Here is a 23,716-nt window from a genome sequence, read left to right as displayed (position 1 = left end):
ATCTTTCAACAACAATTCTTGTTTTATGGTCAAGCCTTGGTGACGTTCAATTATTCCACCACCAGTCCAGTAAAAAACAATGAATGCAGTGATAAAGGGAAAAAAAACACACTAAGACAACGTTAAGGAGTAAATCAGTAGAACTAATATTTATTCAGAGACAGTGAGGAAGACATCCTGCAAAATGTTGTGGAGTTGGTCCACTGATTGAGTGAATTTGTGTACCATGTGAATTACTCCCATCTTTAGCAGGATATCAGCTTCAATAAATTCACCACAGCTTCCATCAGTTTCTTTTCCATATTTTGCCAGAAATGGAGAAATAAAGGTATTTAAGGGTAGTTCAAACCAATAGTACCTCCTGACATGTTTAATCAGCATCAGCAGACACCAGTGATATATGTAGATTGCGCCCAACCTTTATTCCCAAAATAAAAGCAGGAAGTGTATTTTCACATACGTACACAAAGCATTTCAAAACCTGAAACAAAAATGAAGAAAATTACTACTATGCAATCAGAGAAAAGAAAAAGACAATAAAAGGAATCAGAACCTCTATTTATTGTCTCCAATTATTTTTTTAAATTGCCCACAAATCAACATTTTTGTTCTATGCTTTTGTTCTACCATTTTAAAGATTAAAGAACTTCTGGTATAACAGAAGTTGCATTTCTATATTCAGATAAAGTGCTTCTTATTTTACAGAAAGAAAGTTAGTGGCATCAACAAAAATATTTCACTTAATCAGGGCTCGAAATTGCGACCATTGTGGTCGCATGTGCGCCCAAATTTTTATCAGTGCGACTATTAAATATATTTGGGACTGACTAGGGAAAAAAATCTTGTGTACCTTTTTTTCCCTCTTCTCTCTCGCTCTTTCTCTCTCTCTCCATAGAGCAGGGGTCACCAAATGGCGGACTGTGGTCCGGATCTGGACCGCGTGATGGTTCTGTCCGGACCCGTGACCACTCCATGATAGATTTTCTTGGCGCATTTTTACTTGCAGTTCGCGGCTACAGACGGCGGGCGCTGCTCCTCCAGTTAATACGGTAATAGCTCCACTCAGTTCAGCCAATCAGATCGTTTGTCTAACCTGCGCTGTCAGTGCACCAGGAAGTGAGACAGCTCGCTACCGCTGTGAGTTCACCACTACAGCGGAGCACAGAAGAAGGGAGACAGCATAGCTCCAAACAAAGGGAGGTTAACGAGGAAAACCGCTGGTTAACAGTGAGTCGATGAAATTTATGTTTATTCCTCCGTCAGGCAGTTAAAAACCATTTTACCTCATATGGTCTGAACACGTAGCATTAATTAAAAGTGGTAACATGAAGCGCCACTATGAAACAAAGCACAGATCTTTTGCGCAGAATTATCCCCTGAAGTCCGAGATGAGGGCAAAATGACCGAGAAAAATGCAAACGAATGTTCACTAAAGGTATGGTGGAGTTTGGGGCAACATAAAACATCTTTTAGTGATGTTTTAAAATACAAAACAATCCAATAATAACCAAAATGGTTCAGTCCAGGTACCAGGCTGGCCTGACAGCGCGCCACAATGTGCTATTTAAGCCACACCCAGGTAGTGCCTCGGTTTGGCCCCTGACCCGGAGGTGGACCAAAGCAGCACCCTCAGGTGAGCGTCTCTCACATTTTGTGTGGATGTGGGGGAAACGCTTAGGCGCCGAGTGTGCACCCTCGAACGCACTACCGCAACAGTTTGTTTGATGCGGACACGTGAGTGTGGACCTGCCGGAGAATGTGCACGAAACAGTCTGAGCAGGACCGCGGTCCTGTCAGCAAACATTGAGAGCGCAGCTGCGGCTGCTCTCCTGGGCGAGGGAGAGCGGCGCGGGACGGAGATGGACAGAGCGGTCTCTATCGCTCCATCACTGCCTTGCTTTTGAGTAGGTGATCCAAAAGTCTTTGCTGGTGCTACTAACTTCTAAATGTTGGAGCACCAGTGTTACCAAGAAAAAAAGTTCATTTCGAGCCCTGTTAATATTGTAAACCATTTCAAGTTTGCATAGCTGCAAAAGCCAACTGCAACTAAGACAATTCACTGCACAGCTCTCTGAGAATATGTCCAACCTCCTTTTGATTCACCTATTTCTGTGTATTTCAAGCCAAATTGTCATCAAGTGTGAATAAACCGTTGTATTTCAAAACCTAACAACATTTAAGCAACCTGATTAAACACAAAATGGAAATAATACATATAACTGCATTTGGAGAATATTCTATACGTTGAAGCCACAAAAATTGTATTTGACAGACAGGAATTCCATTAGATCTGGTGCAAACCAAACAAACTTCCACAAAAAGAATTTTACACCAGTCAAGCTTGGAAGTGGTAGTGAAATGTTGTGATCCTTTCCTGCTTCAGGCCCAGGCAGGCAGGTCATACATAACTGAGGGAAAATGTCATGTCATCATCGGTCTGAGCAAAAGCTTGTGTGCAAACTGGGTCCTGCAGCAAGACAATAACAATCCCAGGCATAATAGTAGGCCCACCTCTGAATGACTGAACAGCATTAGAACCCTTAAAATGTACTCCGGATGTGTTTACTCAGGTTGTCTCTATATTATATTTGAAGTATCGACACAGTTTAGTATGAGACACGCATGAAATGAAAAAAAAAAAATCAAGAACAGGTTCAAAATTTTATCCTAGCGCTGCCTGTTCTGTGGATTTGGCATTTCAAATGAATATGACCATTGATGCATGTGCAAAAACCGGATATGCTACCATATGAAGTAGCTCTGCAACACTTCCTCAGACCCACTTTTGACTCACATTACAGCACTTTCACCTCTTCAGTATTCTTCAAGATCATCATCCAGATCAGAAAAATCAATGGATGGTCTGCTGTCCCGAACTTCTTCCTCACTTTCACTGTGGGGAACTGCACATCAGACACACAAGTCAAATTCTGTTATGGAAAATGTACTACAGTGACAATTCATAAAAAAGGGCTGCTGTTGTTATTTGTCTTAAACATAAGCATGTCTTTTCTACAAACAGAAGAACAGGAGCGAAAGATTGAAGAACATACTTTCAAGATTGTCCATGTGTTCATGAAGAATTCTTGCCAGGTTGAGTAACTGGGGAAAAAAACGAAGACGTTAAGATTTCTTCATCAATATGGTGATGAAACACTGAAACCCTAGGTTAGAACAGGATTAAACTAGAAAAATACTTCTCAACTGTTCTTTGTTAAGCACCATGTGCTGTCATATTTCCTCATCTTTGTCTTCTGGAGAATTGTTTGGTTCCTTATCTCCATCTCGCTTCACCTTTCTTTTTTCATTCCTATTAAATATTTTTTTATGGTCTCTTCTATTTCTTGGCAGTACTTCACATTTCTCGCACGTTCATGCGTATAATCCACGGGAATCTATTTGAGTGAACTAGTGAGTTCTCACCCCAGTTCCATCAATTGCTCCCAGGACATCGGAGAAATGCTCGCAGAAATGAAGCAGAGCCACCAGATAGAGGCCGCTGTTGAGGAACTCGTCATATTCCGACTGCAAAATAAACAAAACTTTTTCAGTAAATGACCTGCATTTTATTAAAAAATATACCAATGTCTGACTTAAAAATGAAGGATAATGCAACATTAAAAGACTCACTAATGTAACCTTAAATGAAACATGAAGACATTTCCTCAATATGTGTTTCGACTGTGGCCCACTGATTTTACTGTTGTACTTGAGGATGAAAAATGGTCACTCACTTGCACGTGTGTCCTGTACAACTCCTGGATGTCAAAGTTATCGATGTTCAATCGCAGTTTCTCCTTGCACAGTTCACATGTTGTAATGGCCTCAAGGTTTGTGCCTAATGGGAGAATAAACACATCAAGCTGTTGACTGCGACATGATCTGGTGAAAGACGCCGTTGAGTAAGAGCTCTGTGGTTACCCGAGCCAATTTTGGAGTGAAGCCACCTCTTGATGCATTCCTGGTGGACATACTGCAGACTGCCGGTACAGCGGCAGGGCTGAATCAGGGGGTTGGAGGCTGATTTCTCCCCCATCTGACAGATTCGGCACAGATCACCTTCGTCCTCATCGGAATCTTCCATCAGCAGTCTGTGGTGCGAAAAAAATCAAAACTCTGATGGGACAAAACAAAGGAAAACTCTGTACTGTTTAACCAAGTAGACAAATAATCAGCTAATTCTAAAACATTGTTTTGTTTGTGTTTTACAAAGTGTCCCATCTTCTTTGGATTCATGGCTACATATGCTGTTAATTGCTGTGCAAATAAATAATAAATTTACAAAACACTTACAAAAAATTGAGCTCACAAAAAACTTCTCTGAACCAATTATTTTCTGTTGAGGACCACCTGCATTTCTTTTACTTCCCAGCCAGATAGCAACCAAGAAAATTATTTCATCCACAACTTTCCTCAAAGAACCAGGAAGACTATTGAGACAGACCATAATCCTTTACCTTTCTTTGATCTTGCGCAGTTTCTCCTGGTCGCTACTGGAAATGTGTTTCTCCCTCAGGCCATCCAGCTGGTTCTCAACATCACCCAGTAGACCCAGAGACGTAGACGTGTTTTCACAAGCTCTGACTCTGTGATGTGGTGACGGCTCCACCGACACATCTTCCAGGTCAGGTAACATTTCGACTGCAGGTTTGTTGGGACAGCCCGCACCACAGGCCTCTAAACCAACTGCTTCCTCTTCTTTCTCCTCTTCATCCTCATCCTCTTCATCATCATCATCATCATCATCATCTGAGATTGTTTGTTGAGGGTTGTTCCACCTTCTTGGCAAATACTGCGGCTGGCTGTAGCCTTCTTCTGAGCCTCTGGCTGAGTGTGAACTCTGATCTCTGACATGTCTTCTGAGACGAGAAAGGAGGGGAGGGCAACGGGAACGGAGGGAGGAGGAGAGCCAGGAGGAGCTGCTGCCACCTCCACTGCTGTTACTGCTGTCAGTGCTGATGCCAGGCTCTCTCCACGATGACATCCCAGACTGAGGCAAGCTGCTACGATATCCATGGTGCTGGTTTTCCTGGATCGGGGCGAGCACCGGCCTGCGATTCCTGAGAAACCCCAATGTTGCTTCTGAATCACCAGAGTCAGATTCCACACTAGACATCCTGCTGCTTTCATCGCTGTCCACGGACTCTCCACCAGTTGATGGACTGTCATCATCGACGGAACGACCACTAGAACATCCACTTGAAGACTCTTGGCTGGAGCGTCGTGAAAAGAGACGGGACAGGAGGCGGCGGGTGGAGCTACGACCCTCAGGCCCTACATCTTCAGGGGCTGGCCTAAGTGGAAGCGTGGCCTCGGCTCTGGGTGGCGAAGAGGTGTACAATGGGATCCGGGAGGAGTAAGAGGAGGAGACGTGTGCGGAGGATGCAAGGTTTCCTTCTTGTTCCCGAGATAAATTGCGAGTTGACGAGCCATTCAAGAAATGGCTTGACATTCTGTTGTTGAAATCATGCGCCAGAGGAGAAGGCCTGTGGGAACTGGAAGATGATAGGTGGCGATTTAGAACGCTTTCTCTAGAAGTAGAGGAGGAAAAGTAAGAAGAAGAGGGGGTAGAAGATGAGGAGGAGGAGGAGGAGGAGGATGGGGATGAAGGACAGTAGGCTGTCTGTTTAGGTCGAGCTCCCTGTGCATATGTGGAGGTCAACCTGTCTGTCTGATCTGAAATGAGAGAAGCAGTCCCTGTGACATCAGCTAACACTAAAGCAGTTTTGCATGCACTCTGTTTACATTACAACATGTGCCTACACAATGAAGACGTCAGTCCAGGAGTCCGAATTTGTCCTTCTCCCAAACCTGAGAGGCTGGTCTCCTTCTTTGTTTCCAGATCTCTCCTGGGCAAAAGAGACTTTGAAGAGGAAGAGGAGGAGGAGGACGACGACGAAGACGATGACGACGACGACGACGACCGCGAGAGCAAATGGTAAGCGCTCCACGACGAATCGTTTTGTTTTTCTCCTGTTCCTGAGTAGAAGAATAAAAAGTGGATAAATAATTTTGAAATTTTCTGAATCAGATAAACATATTAATTCTAGACAATAAAAGAGACAGAACATTATAAGATCAGAAAACAGGTCAGGTAAGAGGGGTAAAAAAAATTATTCACAGCAGGAGTTCTGCCCTGTCGAAAGAACCAGGGCATCACCACAATGTATCAGCAGGTTCCTTTGGTAATTACCGACATGACATTTTAAAATTCAGAACCTTTGAATTCTGCAGTCCAAAAAAGTATTCTTTATTGCTTTTTATTTTTAATCTGTGTTTTTTTTCTTCTAATCAGACTGAACAGGTTGCCTTTGACTTCTGTGAGTGCACTGCTCCAGACTCTATGGAGGACATAGATTATGAGAGACTGATGGAATTGGTTTTATAATCACATAACTGATGGAAAGGAGGAATAAGCTGACTTACTTTCTCCCTGTCACGATATTCAACTGCCCTGAACTGAGCTCCACAAGCCCGTTGATTGTTTTGTTCAAATTTCCGTGGTGGAGTAGTATTAGACAAAAAGTTTTTAAAAATATATACTGTATAAAATGTGAAAATCAAGAAAGAGAAAATACAGATCCAAGGTTCTTCCTTGCTGCATGTCAGTGCCTTGTAATGAATTTTATTCAAAAGAAATGATTTAAAAAAGAATGTGTCTGTGCACACTAGTTTTACATGACAGCTGATCTTCTCTTTCTATAACTGGAAGGCAAAGAGCTCTCAAACTATCAGCTCCAATTTGAAGACTATTAGTTAGCTGCTACTCGTTGCTCTTCAAGTTTTTTGGTTTGGACCATACGCTTCATATATCGTCTGAACTTCAGAGCCCATCTGGCCTCACCACCTTGTGTTTACACAAACGTGTGATTCAGTGCTTTTACTCCCTCAACTGCTGCCTCAGAGGGAGAAAAAACAGCCCTCCATTATGTCTTCACTGTGTTTAAACAGAAAATAAGGGGGGAGTAAAGGCTCACCAGTACTGCTTTAAAAACTCTGTAAATATGGGTATACTGTAGGTTCTGCTGATGTGGGCTTACAGCAGGTAATGCAATATGCAAATTAGAATGATGTTTAACCCACCTAATATTGATCAGAATTGTTATTTTCATACACACAACAACAGGTTAAAAATTGGCTAGATGTCTGTAAGGTCAGCAGTTTTACCCCTGACCTCCATATACTGTATTTGGTATCATGTACCTCTGCCACTGCTCAGCCCGTTACTGGAATAGGTGGATCCTGTAATAGAGGTGCTGGGCATTCTTGAGTACAGTCCTCTGTTGCTGTACGACAGTTTGGCTCTTTTAGAATCACTATCATCGGTGGCGTTCAACAGAACGGAAGGCCTCCCCAACCTTCCCCCAGAATCAGTCTGGGAAAATCAAGACAGGAATTAAAAGCAATACAAACATTCAGAGAAATTCTTTTAGGTTCTGCATCAAAATGTGTCAAGAATAAATTTCTCGGATATGCTCTATTTTGTCAGTTTTTAACCAATAAGATTGCAAAGTTCCATTACCAGTTTGCTCCTGCTGCTAAGGGGAGATTCAGCCCATGGACAGTCATAAGATTTGCTTGAGGATGTCAAAGAGGAAGGCAACTTCCAGCTGGTGGAGCGACTGTCAATGCTGCTGTAGTCTCTCGACAACCCCATCAGTCGTGGACTCTTCAGAAAGAGAAAAGGCAAAACACCCAGCATCAGTTTGGACCAATGCTGAGGTAAAAATGGAAAACGTCTCAACGGTAGACTTGTTTTTGCAATTTGGACATTGTTTTGCACAAAGACTTTTCAACAAGCTCAAATAAATATTTGCATCGAATAGGTGTTCAAGTGACTCACATTTTCAATAATAACTACTGTATGTTGAACGCTTTACACTCCTGTGCCTTTTGGTGGAATAGATAAACCCACACTTATATTTATAAAAGATGCTAACTTAAATCCAGGAAGAAGTAATTCACTGGGTCTTTAGACATTGCTTCAGACTTTTTTGGAAAGTAGAAAAACAACTAGACGTGGGTCCTTGGTAAGACTATCTTTTACAGATGGGTCTTTGACGAGAAGCAGGACTAAAATACATGCAACGTGTTCCAAAGAATCTAGGCTGTCCTATAAAAAGACTTCCACAGTGTCAGTTGCACCAGTGGTGTATGTAGTCAGCTACCACAACATGCTCCTACTTGAATCCCCTCTCTCTGGAATACTCTAGAACAGGAAGAAAAGCAATGCCCCTAATGCAAAGGCATCACAGGAACTGTTGATGGCACAGGCCACAAATGTTTAGCTGCTGTTATTGTTGCTCTGGACTATTCCAGGGGACACCTTACATGAACCTTGCATACCAGGTGAATTTGGATGACAGTGACATGGATCTAAAAAAAAAAAAGAAGCATTTTAACAACCATTAGAGAGTAGAGGACGGAGGTTCCATCAGGGAAATTAACTCTGCCACACTACACACAGCACAGTGAGTACACAAAAACACAGAAAAAGCACACAGAAAGTAGCACCAGCAAAGTTAAGGAAAGACGTATTTGGTAAGACTGAAACGACACACCAAGCAATTCACAATTTATCCATCTCTCCACTTAAATTTCGAAGCCCGAAATCGCCATTACGTTTTGATCTTGTGCGAGTTTCTCGTCATTAGACTCAACTGTGTGATTCTGCCTTATTAAAATCGACCAAACAGCAACACAACGTCTGCTCCTTTTTCACGCTGCAGTGGGAAAGTGGGGAGTAGTCTTATACATTAACACCGTTCCTCCAAAAAAGATGTAAATGTTGGAGAAAAACCAAGTGACAACGAGTGCTTTCTTGAATAAAAAACCATCAAAAGTTAATGAAGAAAAAAAGACAGATATTACTGTGGATAGTACAGAAGACGCAAAAGAAGCAGAGCAAAAACCAGCAAAAATCCAAACATTTGTGCCGCAATGGACGTGATTGTTTCCATGGGTGAGGCACGGCCAAATGTCAGCTCCCAAGACAAAATAATGACGAATTTCTCCACACACAAATTACACAGAAATTGTGTGGCGAAGGCTCTTTCAGCTTGGTCCACAGGAGAATACATGAATAAAAGGCAAAGAAAACTACTGAGTGAAAAGCAAAAGTGAAAAAACTGTATTACATCTTTGTTTATTTCTAAAACTGTTTTTGCTAAAGAATGACCACCAGGCTGTAATATTTTGATAAAAATACTTAATTTTACTTTTTTTTCTTTTTACTAAAACAGTTATGGCATTATTTTTAAGACAATCATTAAAATTAACATTTTGTTTGGTTTTTATATTGTACTATTGGCAAAGCTAAATCCTTGCATGCGCCTTCTTCCGTATATGAGTTATTACTTTTGGGATGCATAAACGTCATGTTGGGATGCACACATTTTTTTGCATCCCAGGGATGCACTACTTTCTGGAGGTAACATGAACTCTGGTTATGCATAAAACCGCAATTTTGTAAATGGTTCCTATCGTATAGTTATTATTATTATTATGCAATAAGCGTGAAGGTTGTGCTGCCAGTTTACCTGTTGGTTCACATCTGTCTTGTAAGAAGATGATGCCCTTGGGAAACGGTCATTATTCAGAGATGTCTCCCTACAGTACAACCTACTGGAGCCCAACGATGAAGAGGAGACTGTTGGACTTGAAGTGTAGGATGATCTTGAACTGGAGAGACAAAAAGGCGTTCTGCCAGACCTGGAGTTCATCATGGATTGCCTGTTGTGATTTCAGGAAAAAATGCGAAGATATTATATTTACCATATGGAAAGAGAGTGTGTGAAGCTTACATCTTGCAGTACAAACTTTCAATTTAAAAAAGGACTAGAAACTTGTTGATCTGGAAAATACCAAGGATTAGTAGGGTGGTGTGTTGAGCACATGTGAAGTGTTGCTGCAAACACCAAAACCTGCTTCCTGGGCTTCATATCAAAGACCCAATGTCTATCTTAGGAACTATAAACTCTGTCACATGAATATGATACTTCCAACAAGCAGTATCACTCATGAACTGCATGGCTAAGCAAAGAGAGCTTCTATAACAGTTATGAGGTACTGAGACTTACAGATGAGCTGCATTCACAAAATTCAACATGTGGCACAGGGAAAATCATAATGTTCTTGGAATTACGAAAAGTAGTATTCACTGTAAGCCAGCTTGGATGGTAGAGTTCAGCATTTCTGACATAAGGTGGTGCGGTATGAGTTAGTCACTCCAAGGGATGCGGATCCATCAATATTCACTATGACATCTGTGCTCAAAGATAGCTTAGCAGGCCGGCAGCTTGTCAGAATGAAATGAGCAGCAGTAAATCAAGAAATCTAAAAAATAACATTGACTCCGATTAGCTGCATTAACGTGTTGGTATGGATACTTAATGCATGAAAGGCTATAAAGTAATCTATAGGTGCCATAATTATAGACCTAAAAAAAACGTCGTCTAATAAGCATCCTGCAATTAAATCCATTATTACATCCCACTTCAAAGCGGGATGTAATAAAAAAAAGAAGAAAAAGAATATTACATCCCGCTTCAAAGCGGTGATGTGTTGTAATTGTCAGTGTTCGTTCGTCCGTCTGTCCGTTAGTATGTCCACTAAATATCTTCGCAACCATTACAGACAGAAAAATGAAACAAATAGCATATTACTCAGGCGGCAATGGGGATTAAAATGATGATTTTAACCTTGAGAAAATGTCATGGTAAAATTTCCACTTTTGTACACTGAGGAACCGGATAAGATAGAAAGATGAAGGAGAAGGCCAATGTAAAACCATAGATCAAAGCTAGTGCTTTGATCTACCTATGCACTAGCTCTGATCTATGGTCTTACTCACACTGGCCTTCTCCATATGCACTAATCTATGAACTAGTCAGGTACTACTTTCAGAGTACCCTGACCTACCCTGAAAGTACGTCAGGGTAAGTCGCGGGATGTTGCGGTCTCTGACTGCTTGTTAATTCTGAGATAATTGTTAATTCTGTTAGGGAGGTGTTAGTTTAACGTAACTGTGTTGTCTTAAAGAGAAATGTGTTAAATTACTTCTTACGTCTAAGCCAGCAAGGCTAATATGTTCACTGCAATTCAAGAATCCCATAAACAGCAGTTTTCATGATTATAAAGTTCACCCACCTCTTATAGCGTCTATGTCAAATGACATACAATATCAAATGTCACGGCATTAAGGGTAGCGAGATTTACTTTGGTGGCTACATAACAATAGTATTAGCTAAGGTATTTAAAAATGTCAAATACTTATGGTACGCTACATATGTTTATATAAATGTAAATGTTAATAACATATTAAATATTAGCAAATTTAAGAACTAAAATAGAATCACCTTGTCCTCTTGTCGTCTTTCGATGTTTTGCCGACAGCCACCGCTAACTAGCTAACTATTAGCTGACAAAGGATCCCTGGATAATACCAAATCAAAAGAAATACGCAATGACATCAGCTTCACTTTTTTGTTAGCGTTGTCTCCAGAAAACTACTTAGCACCATACCTTTTTTTTTTTTTTTGACAAAGATTACTGACTGCGTTACACATTTAATGTACCACCAGGACTCTAAATATTCGGATAGCTTCAAAATAACGGTGTCGCTTTTACAGGAAAAGCGTTGGCGTGTTTAGCATTTGCGTGCTGAGCTGTCATTAAACATTTACAAACTCGAAAGGCTAATTCTGACCGTACCGCTCCGCTTAGCTGCAGTCCCTGGCGCCTCTGGGCTGTTCGCTGTAACAGATGGTGAGCTTGGCTCGGCGTGAGGACCCCCCGTCCTGCAACCAGGAAGTACATTCTGATTTATTTGCCCGTGTTCAAACTGCATATTTATGTGTATTATTCTAAATGTTTGTTGGTGAGTATCGTAAACGTTAATAACACAAGTATCTACCTGCAAATTACCATAGGTGAAGAGCGGGAAATGAAAACATTGACAATGCAGGTGACTGCATTGATGCCTGTTCAAAAAAACGACAACCGCTGATTGTAAAGTTTGTAATACTGTATGTTGCTGTTTTTCCCTTGTGGGCTTTACATGCATTAAAGCCACAAGTTAAACAACAGCTTATCAGCGTCTGTCATAGGTTTACAAAAACAGGCAGGTTAACAGCCTTACAAAATATCATATATCTCGTGATATTTTTTTTAAACAACCTATATAAGTGATACATGAGTCATGTATGAGCTTGACAATAAACAATGATAAAGAGATGTCATTATCAATGGGGTGTGTTTACACTTGTGACTGACTAGGCTTTAGATTTAACGGGGTTATTCTTGTGAGTGGTATCTAATGTATCTATGGCAGTGTGGTTATTGTGTATTTGTTATTTTGTATAATATATAATAAAAATGTGCAAAACAAAATTGTAATTTCACAAAAATAAAAATAAATAATAGCATTTCAGATGTAGGATGGGATGGAATGTTTTACCCTTTTTCACCATAGTGATAGTTAATGCACTGAGATTCTTTATTATGTTACAGGTGAAGTACTTTGTTACTGGGGACTCAGGAAACTTTTTTTAAAAGTAACTTTAAATGTAAACAAATTTAGATGCAGACTATGAGACCATGGTGTACAAGGGGTCCGACATATTTTTTAATTGCATTTTCAGAGAGTATGTATCTTAAGGAGGAGAGGCCAAAGTAATTTGACATACTGAAGGTCACGCAACAACAAATAACTAATGAAAGGATGTAACAAGATTGGAAGTTTCAACTCTAACTCCAGTATTCCCACATGTTGAATACTTAATGCAAAAGCGGCGAAAACATAAGCAAAGCAAGCTATTATCTCCAAAATAATAAAACATGAACCTCAAACCATGGAAAGAAGGAAAGTCCACTTTATTAATCCCCAACGGTGAAATTACTTTTGCACTCAGCTATACATATTTGTGTTTGATACAATGTTGTATACAGGCCCCTGAAACACAACTCACAAGGGGCCAGTAGGCATGCAATTAGTAAACACAACAAACAGTACAAGGGGAGGCAAAGTAACGAGCAGCGACTTCGGGGTGCGCCCCAATTGAGCAGCTTGTAAGCGGGGACGGCGCCTTGCTCAAGGGCGCCGTCGAGGTGAGCTGACATCAACCAGCTCACACTCCGGGTGGGTGGGTGGGAGCGGGAATCGAACAGCCGATCTATCATAAGGCGCCTGCTCTACTGCTGAGCCACTGCCGCCCCGAAATGATGGCATTAATGATATACAGGCCCATTAAGCAGTAAAGTAAGGAAATAACACAAAATAATAATAATAATAATAATAATAATAATAATAATAATAATAATAATAATAATAATAATAATAATAATAATAATAATGACAATGCTCCAGCTGAAATTGCAGCTTCATTTCAAACCATTTTCTCCTGGAGGTTATGAAGGAAAATATTTCTGCTGGAGATATGTCCCTATTAATTAAAACCATCACAAAAATCTCTAATGAAATAATGAGTGATCAGAAAGACCTTCTTCTCGAGACAGGTGGTATATCACAGATGGAGCCAGAACCAGAGGTTAAAATATCCATCTAGACAAAGATGTGAATTTTTTTTTTTTTGTCCAGAGATTTGCCCATTGATTGATCCTTAGATATTTAGATACACTGATGAAAAAGATGGGTAATCCCTTAGAGAACATTATGTCAGTAGTGGTAGATCTTCCAACCCTCTCAGAGGGCTCCATATTTAATGAAAATGACACTTTCCCTCACATGTTTAAAGAAATACACATTTCTAATGCAATACTTATATATTTTAGTTAGTGTGTATTTGACAAGACTCAAGGAAATTTAAATAGCAAAAGCATTCTGGTCAAGATGGGGAGTGATACAAACAAGCAGGGCTAAACACTGACATACATATACTGTACCAGCAAAGATGCTTATTATCAGGATGAGGCTAAAGCTACTGTACTTTCCATGATTTTATTTGGGGTTCTGGGTAGCAACACTGCAATCCTCTCACAACTCTGAGCAAGTCTGAGCAAGATCCTGCTGTAGCTGAATTGAAACTAATACATTGTAAGTGATGCTGGATTTCCATACAGTATAATGCCTTGCAGATTTCAAATAAAAAGCAAAGGGGCAGGTCAAATAAAGCCAATCAAATCCAAACAAGAACCAATGCAGTCAGAAACTGCAACATCCCGCAACACTCTGAATTCAAAATTTTACCCTGACCTGCTTGTATAGGTGAAAGATCAAAGCTAGTGCTCTGACATACTTTCATAGATCAAAGCACTAGCTTTGATCTATGGTCTTACTAACACTGGCCTTCTCCCTCGTCTTTCTATCTTATCCAGTTCCTGAGTATACAAAAGTTAAAATTTGACTTTGACCTACTTTTCTCATGGTCAAATTTGATGATGACCTTGACCTTGACCTAGTTTTCTCAAGGTCAAGGTCATCATCTCATTTTCATTCCCTTTGCTGCCCGAGTAATGTGCTTTTTGTTTCATCTTTCTATCTGCAAAGGTTGTGAAGATATTTGGTGGACTAACGGACGGACGGACGGACTAATGGATGAATGCACAAATGCACAATGCTTCACCGCTTTGAAGTGGGATGTAAATATTACGAATATTAACTACAGAAGTTGTCCAGTTGCAGTGGGCTGCCATGACAATGGTCCTAGTGCTACCTGATGTTCGGTATCCCGCTCAAGGACACATTGGTATGTAGAGTTGCAAAAGCACTGGAGATTGAACTGCCAACTTTTTTTTCAGTGGATTACCACCATAGAATAAGTCCTAATTATAGCACTTTTCTTCTTTTACTCATCTATTTGGTAAAATTGGTATCATAGAATGGAATTTCTTGAAAGTTTGTATATTTTCCCTTTATTAAATTTGGGTTTTATGTATCTGTCATTCCTGGACCATATCTTTTTATATCACTGAATGTTTTTTGACAAAACTGGGGCATGTGATGCATCTTATTTGCAACATGACTTTCTGACATTTTCAAAATTAATACCCCCAGGGAGAAACTAAAAAATTAACACAAAAAAAAATGGTGCTCAAGATACCTACATTTTGGCAGTGTTGTGTATTTACCAGATAAACAACTTATTATGGATTCCTGAACCTAGAAAACACACCCAATTATTTAGCAGCATCTCCTGAAGCCAAGGGATTTGAATAAAAAAACAAAACAAAAGAATCTATCAAACACCATCAACTGTGTTTTAATGAAATCCCTATGAAATTACGTCTGTTGATCCAAACCAGCTTTGTTTCTACAAAATAATGTACAATACATTTTGCTACGCAAATGTATTTTTATGTATTTTTGTAGAGAAACAAATCTTAGAGACAGAAATCCCAATCTTATGTAAATAAAAACTAGCTAAATTTTTATCCATAATTATGTAAATCAGTGGAAAAAAAATCTTTTTAATTTATAGAACTTCCCTTTTATTAGTGGAAAGTACATTTTTGGGTCAAGCATTTATTGTAATTTCCACCTAAAAGGATTTCAAGCCACCTCACCCATTTGAAGCAAAGGGCAAAATGTGTGCAAAATGAAATAAATGCTATCACAGACAAAATGTTGTAGCTTAAAAAGTTAAAATGACAGATAATGATAAAAAGAAAAACACAAATTGGACAAATTACATGAGCAAAGCCTGCAAAAGAACATTCAGGGCAGGAGGCCATTCATTTCATATTTATTGTCTTTATCAAAATGACCTCAGACGTCACGATGAACACAACGCCTTCAATAGAATGGCCACAGTTTGAAGCTTTACAAATTGTATTGTGCATAATCACAAAAGACCTTCCGCCCTCTAATTGTCATTTGTAGCATTTACTTCTGCTGCTGAAAATAATCAGAACCTGGGTCAAATTAAATGGCTGCTTAGGGTTCTCGTTTACATGACATAAGAAGCTGAAAAAAACAGATTCTCAGAAAAGAGTGGAATCTTGATGCAATTTGCAAAACGAATAAATAACAAGAGAAACTGCTTAAATTAAATTACGTATTTTCTAAGTATTTTGTCCATCTGTATATTGATTTTAAAAATGACTCAGAATTACTTATTTCATCATTATTTATATATTATTTTATTTATTTCTGAAGCAATGTAGTTTACCTGTGACAGATCATTTCACTTCTTTTTTTCTGTTGCAGTTATTTAAGAATATGCCATCTACAGTATATTGTGTGACTTTATTTGTAGTCAGTAGCTTTAAAGTACAAATGAACACCAAACCTCTCGGAGATTAAAGAGTTAAAACATTTCAAATTGTTGTATGACATAAGCAACTTAAATGCAAATTATGTGAAGAAGAAGAAATCAGTCTTAGGACCTTATAAATGCGTGGATGAGACACGGTCCAGGTCTGACATTAATCTGGAAGGCAGGTGAAGTTAGCAGCCACTAGACGGCGCTCCAGTTCACAATTTCCACACCTTGACGCTGCAACTGGGATGCACAATTATTTGTGTGCCAGAAATTCGTGTTTGTTTATACAGGGCGACAATTAAAGCCAATTTCAACAGGTCTAATGAGATTGATTTGAATAATTGCTTCAAAAAGCATCGTAGATCCCATCATCACACTAAACCCAGGATTAACAGGATTTATTTGATTTGCATACTTTAACTCTCATCCAATAAAAAAAAAAAAAACTCAGAAAGCACTGATCAAGGATAATGCATATATGTTATGCATTTTCCTAACATGTGCTGCATAAACTCTACACATTAATGCATATTTTGTTTTCTCTCCGCGAATTTAATTTGCCAACTGAAATTGTAACACACAGACTTCATGTTAAGTTAGTGGGGGGTCCATAAAGGTCAGTTTAGAGCAGAGTGGGAGCACTGTTGCGCAGTAGATACATAATAATGCAAAGGTCAGTAAGATGCTCATCATGCTCAGGTAAAGTGTAGCACTTAAAAAGTTGAGTAATACATCATTACTTGCATGTATACAACAGTGAATAGTGATCAAACCAAGTGTAAATCCACTCGAGGCTAACAGAACAAGAGGTGAAGGATACACATGGAGTGAAAGGGATAAATATAAGAGGGCAGTGCTGCAGATTAATCGCTGACAAAAAAAACAACAACGGACGCCTGACCTAGACAAATTGGGAAGAGCAAGGTCTGGTGAGTTGGAGCGGTGGTTGCAGGTCTGCAGGCCCATGCCCCCCCCCCCCCCACACACACACACACACACATGCATCCCTCCTTGAGATACATGATTCCACGCACTGTTACGTGAAGAGAGACTACAAGTTCTCCTCCCCCAGTCCTGCTGATAGGACGATAATGGTGCATTCCTTTGAGCTGCTCCTCATTCATGCTCGCTGTGACAAGGGAGGAACGTGCTTTTTAAAAGAAAAAAAAAATTCTGCACTGTAGGCAGCTCACTGTTTCAGCTCAAATCACAAGTGTGTAACCTGAGATTTGCACGCAGAGGCCTTCTCTTACTTGAATCCTCTTATTTGTGTGGTCTGGATATATGACGCATACCTGCTTGTCTTTCCAACTGGAAATTCTAGCTGGTGCAGAATTATTTTTTAAATTTGAAAAATCCAAGGACATGGATACATTTACGTTTGCACTTTACTAATGACATTGACTTTAACTTGAGGCCTCCTGTACCGAATAAGTACAACAATGTCTGGATTTGTCCGGCACGGTGTAATCACAAAGGAATGTCCTGAGACATTTCTGCCTTTCCTCCACAAGACCCCTCTTTTCCCACGGCTTGTCCAGGTCTTGAGAATCTGTTTCCTCTCTCTCTCCCTCCCTCTGCTTCTCTTCCTCCCCTAGTCTCACTGTTTGTGGAGATATATGAATACCACAAAGGCTGGTTTATAGGAGAACTAAAAGACAAGGGCAGTGTCTTCTAGGGTTAAAAGAGCAAAAGCCTGTGCCTTCTGAGTAATGCCTAGGAAGTAAAAACCAGGATAGGGTCATAAGTTATTTCCAGCGTAAATCTAACGAAGGATTCTCTGAACCAAACAAGATTCACAGCAGTGAAGTTAATGTGAACTTACTAAGTACATAATGTAAGTTGTCCTGATGAAATGTCCCGTGCTTGGTTGTTGTTAGAAAAATTGTATTTGGCAGATCATTTTATGAACTTTAACAAATTGTGTAAAACAACAACCCACAGGCTGGATGTGGTCACAGATTTGTGCACTGAACAGAGATCAGTTTTGTTCCTACAGTGTAATGTCTTTGTTTGTGATGATCCCATGGCAATTTTTAGATGCAGACAGACAAATGATTTCATTCACATTCAGAGAAAGCCTTCATTCCTTTTATGATGTAGTTAAGCTGTATTTAACATGTGTTTGCTTCAAACACGTGCACCTGAACACATCAGAAACAATGGAGGAAAAGCAAGGCCACATGTGTTAACATTTTAGGTCACATGTTTGAGGGGCACCATGTAAAATTCTTGTGAGTTATTTGTGGCCGTTCTTCTCTCAGCAGAGGTTTTCACTATCATTATATATAAAATCATAGCCTTATATGTATATATTTAAACTGATGTGTTACAGACACATGGGGAAAAAACCATACACCTGATTCAGGAAGATAAATGGATCTTTTAGCAATTAGAGACTTTTAGCAACGCAATGCCGTACCCCACATTGCTGCTAAAAGGCTTTTCCAAGGATTCAAAGAACATTTATTGGTCTTAATGTTCCCCAGACTCAAAGTGACATCTGCCTCCCTCCCTGCATGCCTGCTGCTCTTTGTTAAGAAGAGCACATAGAGGAGAGACATTGAAGGCAAAGATGATGTCACCATTGTGATCATTACTGTTCAGTGTGGTGCCCTATTTTTGACCAGGCGTTACAGAGGGCAGGCCAGAATGTCTGACTGCACATTGCCAGGAGGAAGAGTGACCTGCCAGTATTAATTAACGCAGGGCCTGTTTTCATCGCTCCTAAAAATCATTGTAAGACCACCCCCACAAGCCCACTTAAGTCGATGAGCAATCTGATGATGTGTTGTTAAGCTCGTGGTCCAGCCTCTTATAGTTTCATTTCATTGATTAAGCATTACAATAAATGATTTATTTCGCACTTAAGGTAGTATATCTCTATGTTGTTCAAATATGAACCTAGATGTAAATCCATACATATTACATTCTACAGGAAAACCTAATGTTTTATTTATTTTTATTCAGTATCTCACCACTGGTTGCACCGAGCTGTATTAACACCCCATTTCACTGTGAACCTGTTGAATAATTTATTTTGCCAATCAAAGTAATTAATGGATATTGTCAATTATTAATTTAGCACAAATACACACAGTCACGCTAATAGAAATATACACATTTTCCATTTTTAAAGCATGGTCGTTTACATAAGGAAAACAGGTGTATTTAGTTTAATTCTAAATTTGTAGGCTTAAAGAATAAATTGTCATATAAAAAGTTATATAACTGTAAATAGATTATATTGCTCATCAAACCTGCTTTAAATTTATTAAGAGATGATTTTGTGTATGACGTCACCAAATCCGGAGTAACAGCCATTAATCACAACGAAACAGGCTGACGTTCAGATGTTGCCCTCAGTAGTCCAAATCTTAGTGAACAAAGTATTTTTTTCTTGCTTTTTTTTATACAGTAGGCATCATTTTTAGTAGCGCAACTGTCTTTCATGAAGAATTCCCTCTCATAAGGATCTGAGAATGTACCAGTTAATAGCCCAGTAAAGATGACTCCCTGATTACTGTGACAAGTAACACCCATAAATTCTCAAAATTCCTCCTAGCTCACTGTTGACGCTTTGAGTTTCCGACCATAAACAGTGAGCTGAAGGAAAGCTGGTGATTTGGGTGCCATTAGGATGTGTATGTCAAAGTTTTTTTTGTAAGGGGGGGGGGGGACTGGGGGCTGAAGCTCTCTGAAACACTGAGCAATCAGGGCTGGAGGTAAATGTCAGCTCATCATGCAGCAGAGATTGTTGTTACCCCAAGGGGAAAATTCTTTTAACACTCATACCCAAAATGTATTCACAAATTTCTCTGTCTGGCCTAGGAAAAAAAAAAGGTATGAATATTTCTCATTTTTTCTATTTCATACTTATATTTATGATGTTTCTTTGGGAATATCATGGACATTGTTCAAGATAACTTGCATCCCTAAAGAAGGCCATAAGTCAGTCAGTTTTGGGACAAATGGGATTTTTTATTATGACACCTTTCGTCACATTAATCCGCAGATTTTAGATTACTTCAATCTCTGCATGCCATTGTGATACAAGTAAAAGGAATAAATATGCTGGTAACCATTGTGTGTGTGTGTGTGTGTGTGTGTGTGTGTGTGTGTGTGTGTGTGTGTGTGTGTGTGTGTGTGTGTGTGTGTGTGTGTGTGTGTGTGTGTGTGTGTGTGTGTGTGTGTGTGTGTGTGTGTGTGTGTGTGTGTGTGTGTGTGTGTGTGTGCTCGCGCATGGGGACATTACGGTGGTGGGGGTGGAACATTTTCATTTTCATTCAGCTTCATTCAGGAAATTCAAAAATGCCTCTGGAATTATTAAGAAAACAGTTTTGATGCATTTGACACACTGTTTTATGAAAATAGCTCTTATGTTACTCATGGACATTCTTTTCACATTTAAATGAAGTTTTAAACTCTATAATTAGACCACAGGAAGTATTGTGATTAAGTTCCCATTTTATTTCTATGTAAGAAACAGCTATGTGACTCACTGGGGGACAAACCAACGCCTAATTCATATGCGCTCTCTAAGGTTTTTTATATATACCATCCACATCAAAATCCACACAGGTATTGTGTGTGAAGCGTGCTTTATAAGTGTTCATGTGTGGGTGTTGAGACCACTCATATTTCAGGTAGCTCTTACAATTATTCAGACAGGAAACACTTTGGTGAACATGTGTATGTATTGTTATGTTCAATGGTTGATAGTGTCTGCATCATTTTAAAGAAAGATGTTATCTGGAAATGTTAACCAAATGTTAACCCAACCTTCTCAAATACACTACTCATTCAATGTTACTTTTTGTTCCAAAATACTAATCCTTACACAAAAATGCTTATTCTTTTATTTCCTTCAAATTATTTTTTTTATTTCACAGAAGTATCTTTCAAGATCAGATATTTTAACATTTAAGAATTTTTTACAAACTACTATCACTGTCTGAAAAGAATATTGTTGTTAAAAGCTGGTGATGTAACATGAAGCGCAGCTGTGCATAATCTGAGCTAAAGATTCGACTTTCGGTACATTTGCAGTGTCAACACTAGTTTTCATTTTCTGTGCTTTGATGCAAGTTTTCAAGAAACTCAGTGCCAAATCAAACTCGTCAAAGTAACAGTTTAAAAGAACAGGAAACTGACCGTGAACGCTGTTCAGTCCCTAATGATTGAGTTTGACAACAGTGATGTCTGTCAATGCGAATGGAGAGCCTCCTGGAGATTTGCATTTGAGTGAAAACCCATAAAAGGGATTTTACCTTTATTACAAATCTCTAGTGGGTAACTCAAAAGAAGTACATAGGCTCTATGGAATTACAACAATGTTTCTTATTTTCCAGGTAACGGCCATGCATTATTCATAATTGGCAGTGTATTAATGTGGAAAATAGTGTGTAAACTTTGAAAAAACGAAAAACAAAGTAAGAAATAGAGAGAAAAGAAGAGGAGCAGGGTTACATCTGTGCTTGTATGACTAATAATCTGAAAATTTGTAATGGTCACTTGTTAAGTGTCATATCTATCTATCTATCTATCTATCTATCTATCTATCTATCTATCTATCTATCTATCTATCTATCTATCTATCTATCTGTCTGTCTGTCTGTCTGTCTGTCTATCTATCTATCTATCTATCTATCTATCTATCTATCTATCTATCTATCTATCTATCTATCTATCTATCTGTCTATCTATCTATCTATCGATCTATCTATATAGATATAGATATATCTACTAATTCACATGGACAGAAGTCAAAGCATGTGTAATTTATGAAAGAGTAATGCACTTGAGCTTGAAAATCAACTGTGAAAGTAATTTCCATTAAAAGAATCCCCTCATCTTTCTCTATCTCAAAATGCAGAAAATGTGAAACGGTGAAGTGCCATGAGGAATGAAAGTAACATCAGTTTGTTTGGCCCCTGTGAGTCAGGGAAATTTTATGACACTTAATTTTAAATTGATTAAATTATAGGTAACTGTTGCTGACTGTATTAACAGCAGGGTTCCTTCAGAGTGATATTCATGGACTTTGGAGGAAAATGCTAGGTTGATTACCTCAGCTAAACCCCTGCACTTACGCACAGATTTAGCAAATGGAAAATCTGCTGACATTTTGCGTGGTGTGTACACACTGACTGGGTAAAGATGTGTTTTTATTTGATTCAAGGTCATATGGCTTTGCTCAGGTTGGGGCGACATTTGCTTGTGATTCAATTCTTCATGGAGAGAAGCATCAACGCAGGACTGGGACTTGTTTCTCCACTTTCCTGGCATAAATGACTCCTCTTTCCCAGAAAAGGAACATACTAATGCTCCCTCTCTCCCCCTCTTCCTCTGCCTGTGTCGGTCACACACCGACAACATGTGCACACAGATGCATCTCCTTATTGAATGACAGGGTGAATGTACCTCATCAACGAATGACTCACTCTACTACTCTGCTATTATGATGATCTCTCCCTTCTGTGTATTACATCATGCAGCAGAGGGTTCTGCTCAGTTACATTCGCCACAATAAACATACTCCGAGCACGCTCAGTTAGACTGTTGCAGGGATTTATTTGTCAACCTTTTTTGAAAAACATTATTGGTCAATTTCCCAAATCACTTTTTAATCTAGTTAATTTTTGCAAGTGAGCACTGTTTCCACAGACTGAGTGAATCACCAGGCTTTTAGCCAGGAAAACGTTTTCACCACAAAAACATTCATATAACATCCTTGAACTTTCTTCCTGCAGATTCTTCCAGGGTTACAGGTTAAAAGTTAAAGTATATTTCTCTGTCACATAAATCCCTATGTGGATTTGGTGTTCAAGATATCTGGGTCCGCATATTGCCAGCCACTATATTTAATGCAAACCTTTTTCAGAAAGAAATCGGAGGGTACCAATCAATAACAGCATTCATCTGGCATAATTGCTGAATTTCATGTCAGTGAGAGAATATGAGTACTTCTCGAGGCGCACCAATATTCTACATATAGCAGCCACAAATTGGTCCCTTGTGCTTTCATCACACAGGCAGTTCAAATCATTGACTTTGCAAATCATTGCATCTCACAATGCATTGTGTTCAAGACTGCTGATGTATTGAAAGGATACTACAAAGAGACGATGCGACATGTATGGAAAGAATAATTATAGCCTGGTTGCTGGATTTCTGCTATTAATTCAAAACAAAACATTAAATGAAACTCAACCATTAGAGTGGAAGATGTTGGATACGGAGACAAACAACACGCGACTCGTTCTATATAGCAGAACGCCATCTTAATTTAATTTATTGCATGTTTATTTAACAGTTATTATGTGGGACTAAACAATAAGTGAGGAGTAATTCAATTATATGAAAAGACATCTTTAGGCCTCTTTTGTTGTGTGTGAACACTGTTTTAAGATCCATTTATGTTGTTCAAATTAAGCATCTCAGAGTTGCTAGAAGCGTCTCGTGTTAATAGAATCCCACATAGCGGATTTGTTCGG

General features: G+C 39.2%; 1 protein-coding gene across 3 annotated transcripts; it reads right to left on the bottom strand.

The window, feature by feature from the left end:
- Nucleotides 1-122: 122 nt before the first annotated feature.
- On the bottom strand, nt 123-11,762 carry marchf7 (membrane-associated ring finger (C3HC4) 7). Of its 3 annotated transcripts, none has more exons than XM_068318397.1 (12): nt 11,713-11,755; nt 11,358-11,433; nt 9,540-9,732; nt 7,523-7,669; nt 7,204-7,375; nt 5,764-5,979; nt 4,458-5,676; nt 3,922-4,091; nt 3,735-3,838; nt 3,424-3,525; nt 3,054-3,102; nt 123-2,903 (listed from the first exon to the last, which is right to left on the bottom strand). In XM_068318397.1, exons 3-12 carry the CDS (start codon nt 9,723-9,725, stop codon nt 2,815-2,817), a joined length of 2,454 nt encoding a protein of 817 aa, XP_068174498.1. In that variant the 5' UTR covers nt 9,726-9,732; nt 11,358-11,433; nt 11,713-11,755; the 3' UTR covers nt 123-2,814. The 3 variants fall into 3 exon arrangements, with proteins under 3 accessions (XP_068174498.1, XP_068174499.1, XP_068174500.1); XM_068318398.1 differs by lacking the exon at nt 11,713-11,755 and adding an exon at nt 11,524-11,701; XM_068318399.1 differs by lacking the exon at nt 11,358-11,433 and having other exon boundaries at nt 11,713-11,762.
- Nucleotides 11,763-23,716: the final 11,954 nt, after the last annotated feature.

Source organism: Antennarius striatus, chromosome 1 (genome assembly GCF_040054535.1).
Source record: "Antennarius striatus isolate MH-2024 chromosome 1, ASM4005453v1, whole genome shotgun sequence".
In the NCBI taxonomy this organism is placed as follows: domain Eukaryota; kingdom Metazoa; phylum Chordata; class Actinopteri; order Lophiiformes; family Antennariidae; genus Antennarius; species Antennarius striatus.
This window is presented reverse-complemented; position numbering and strand designations above follow the sequence as displayed.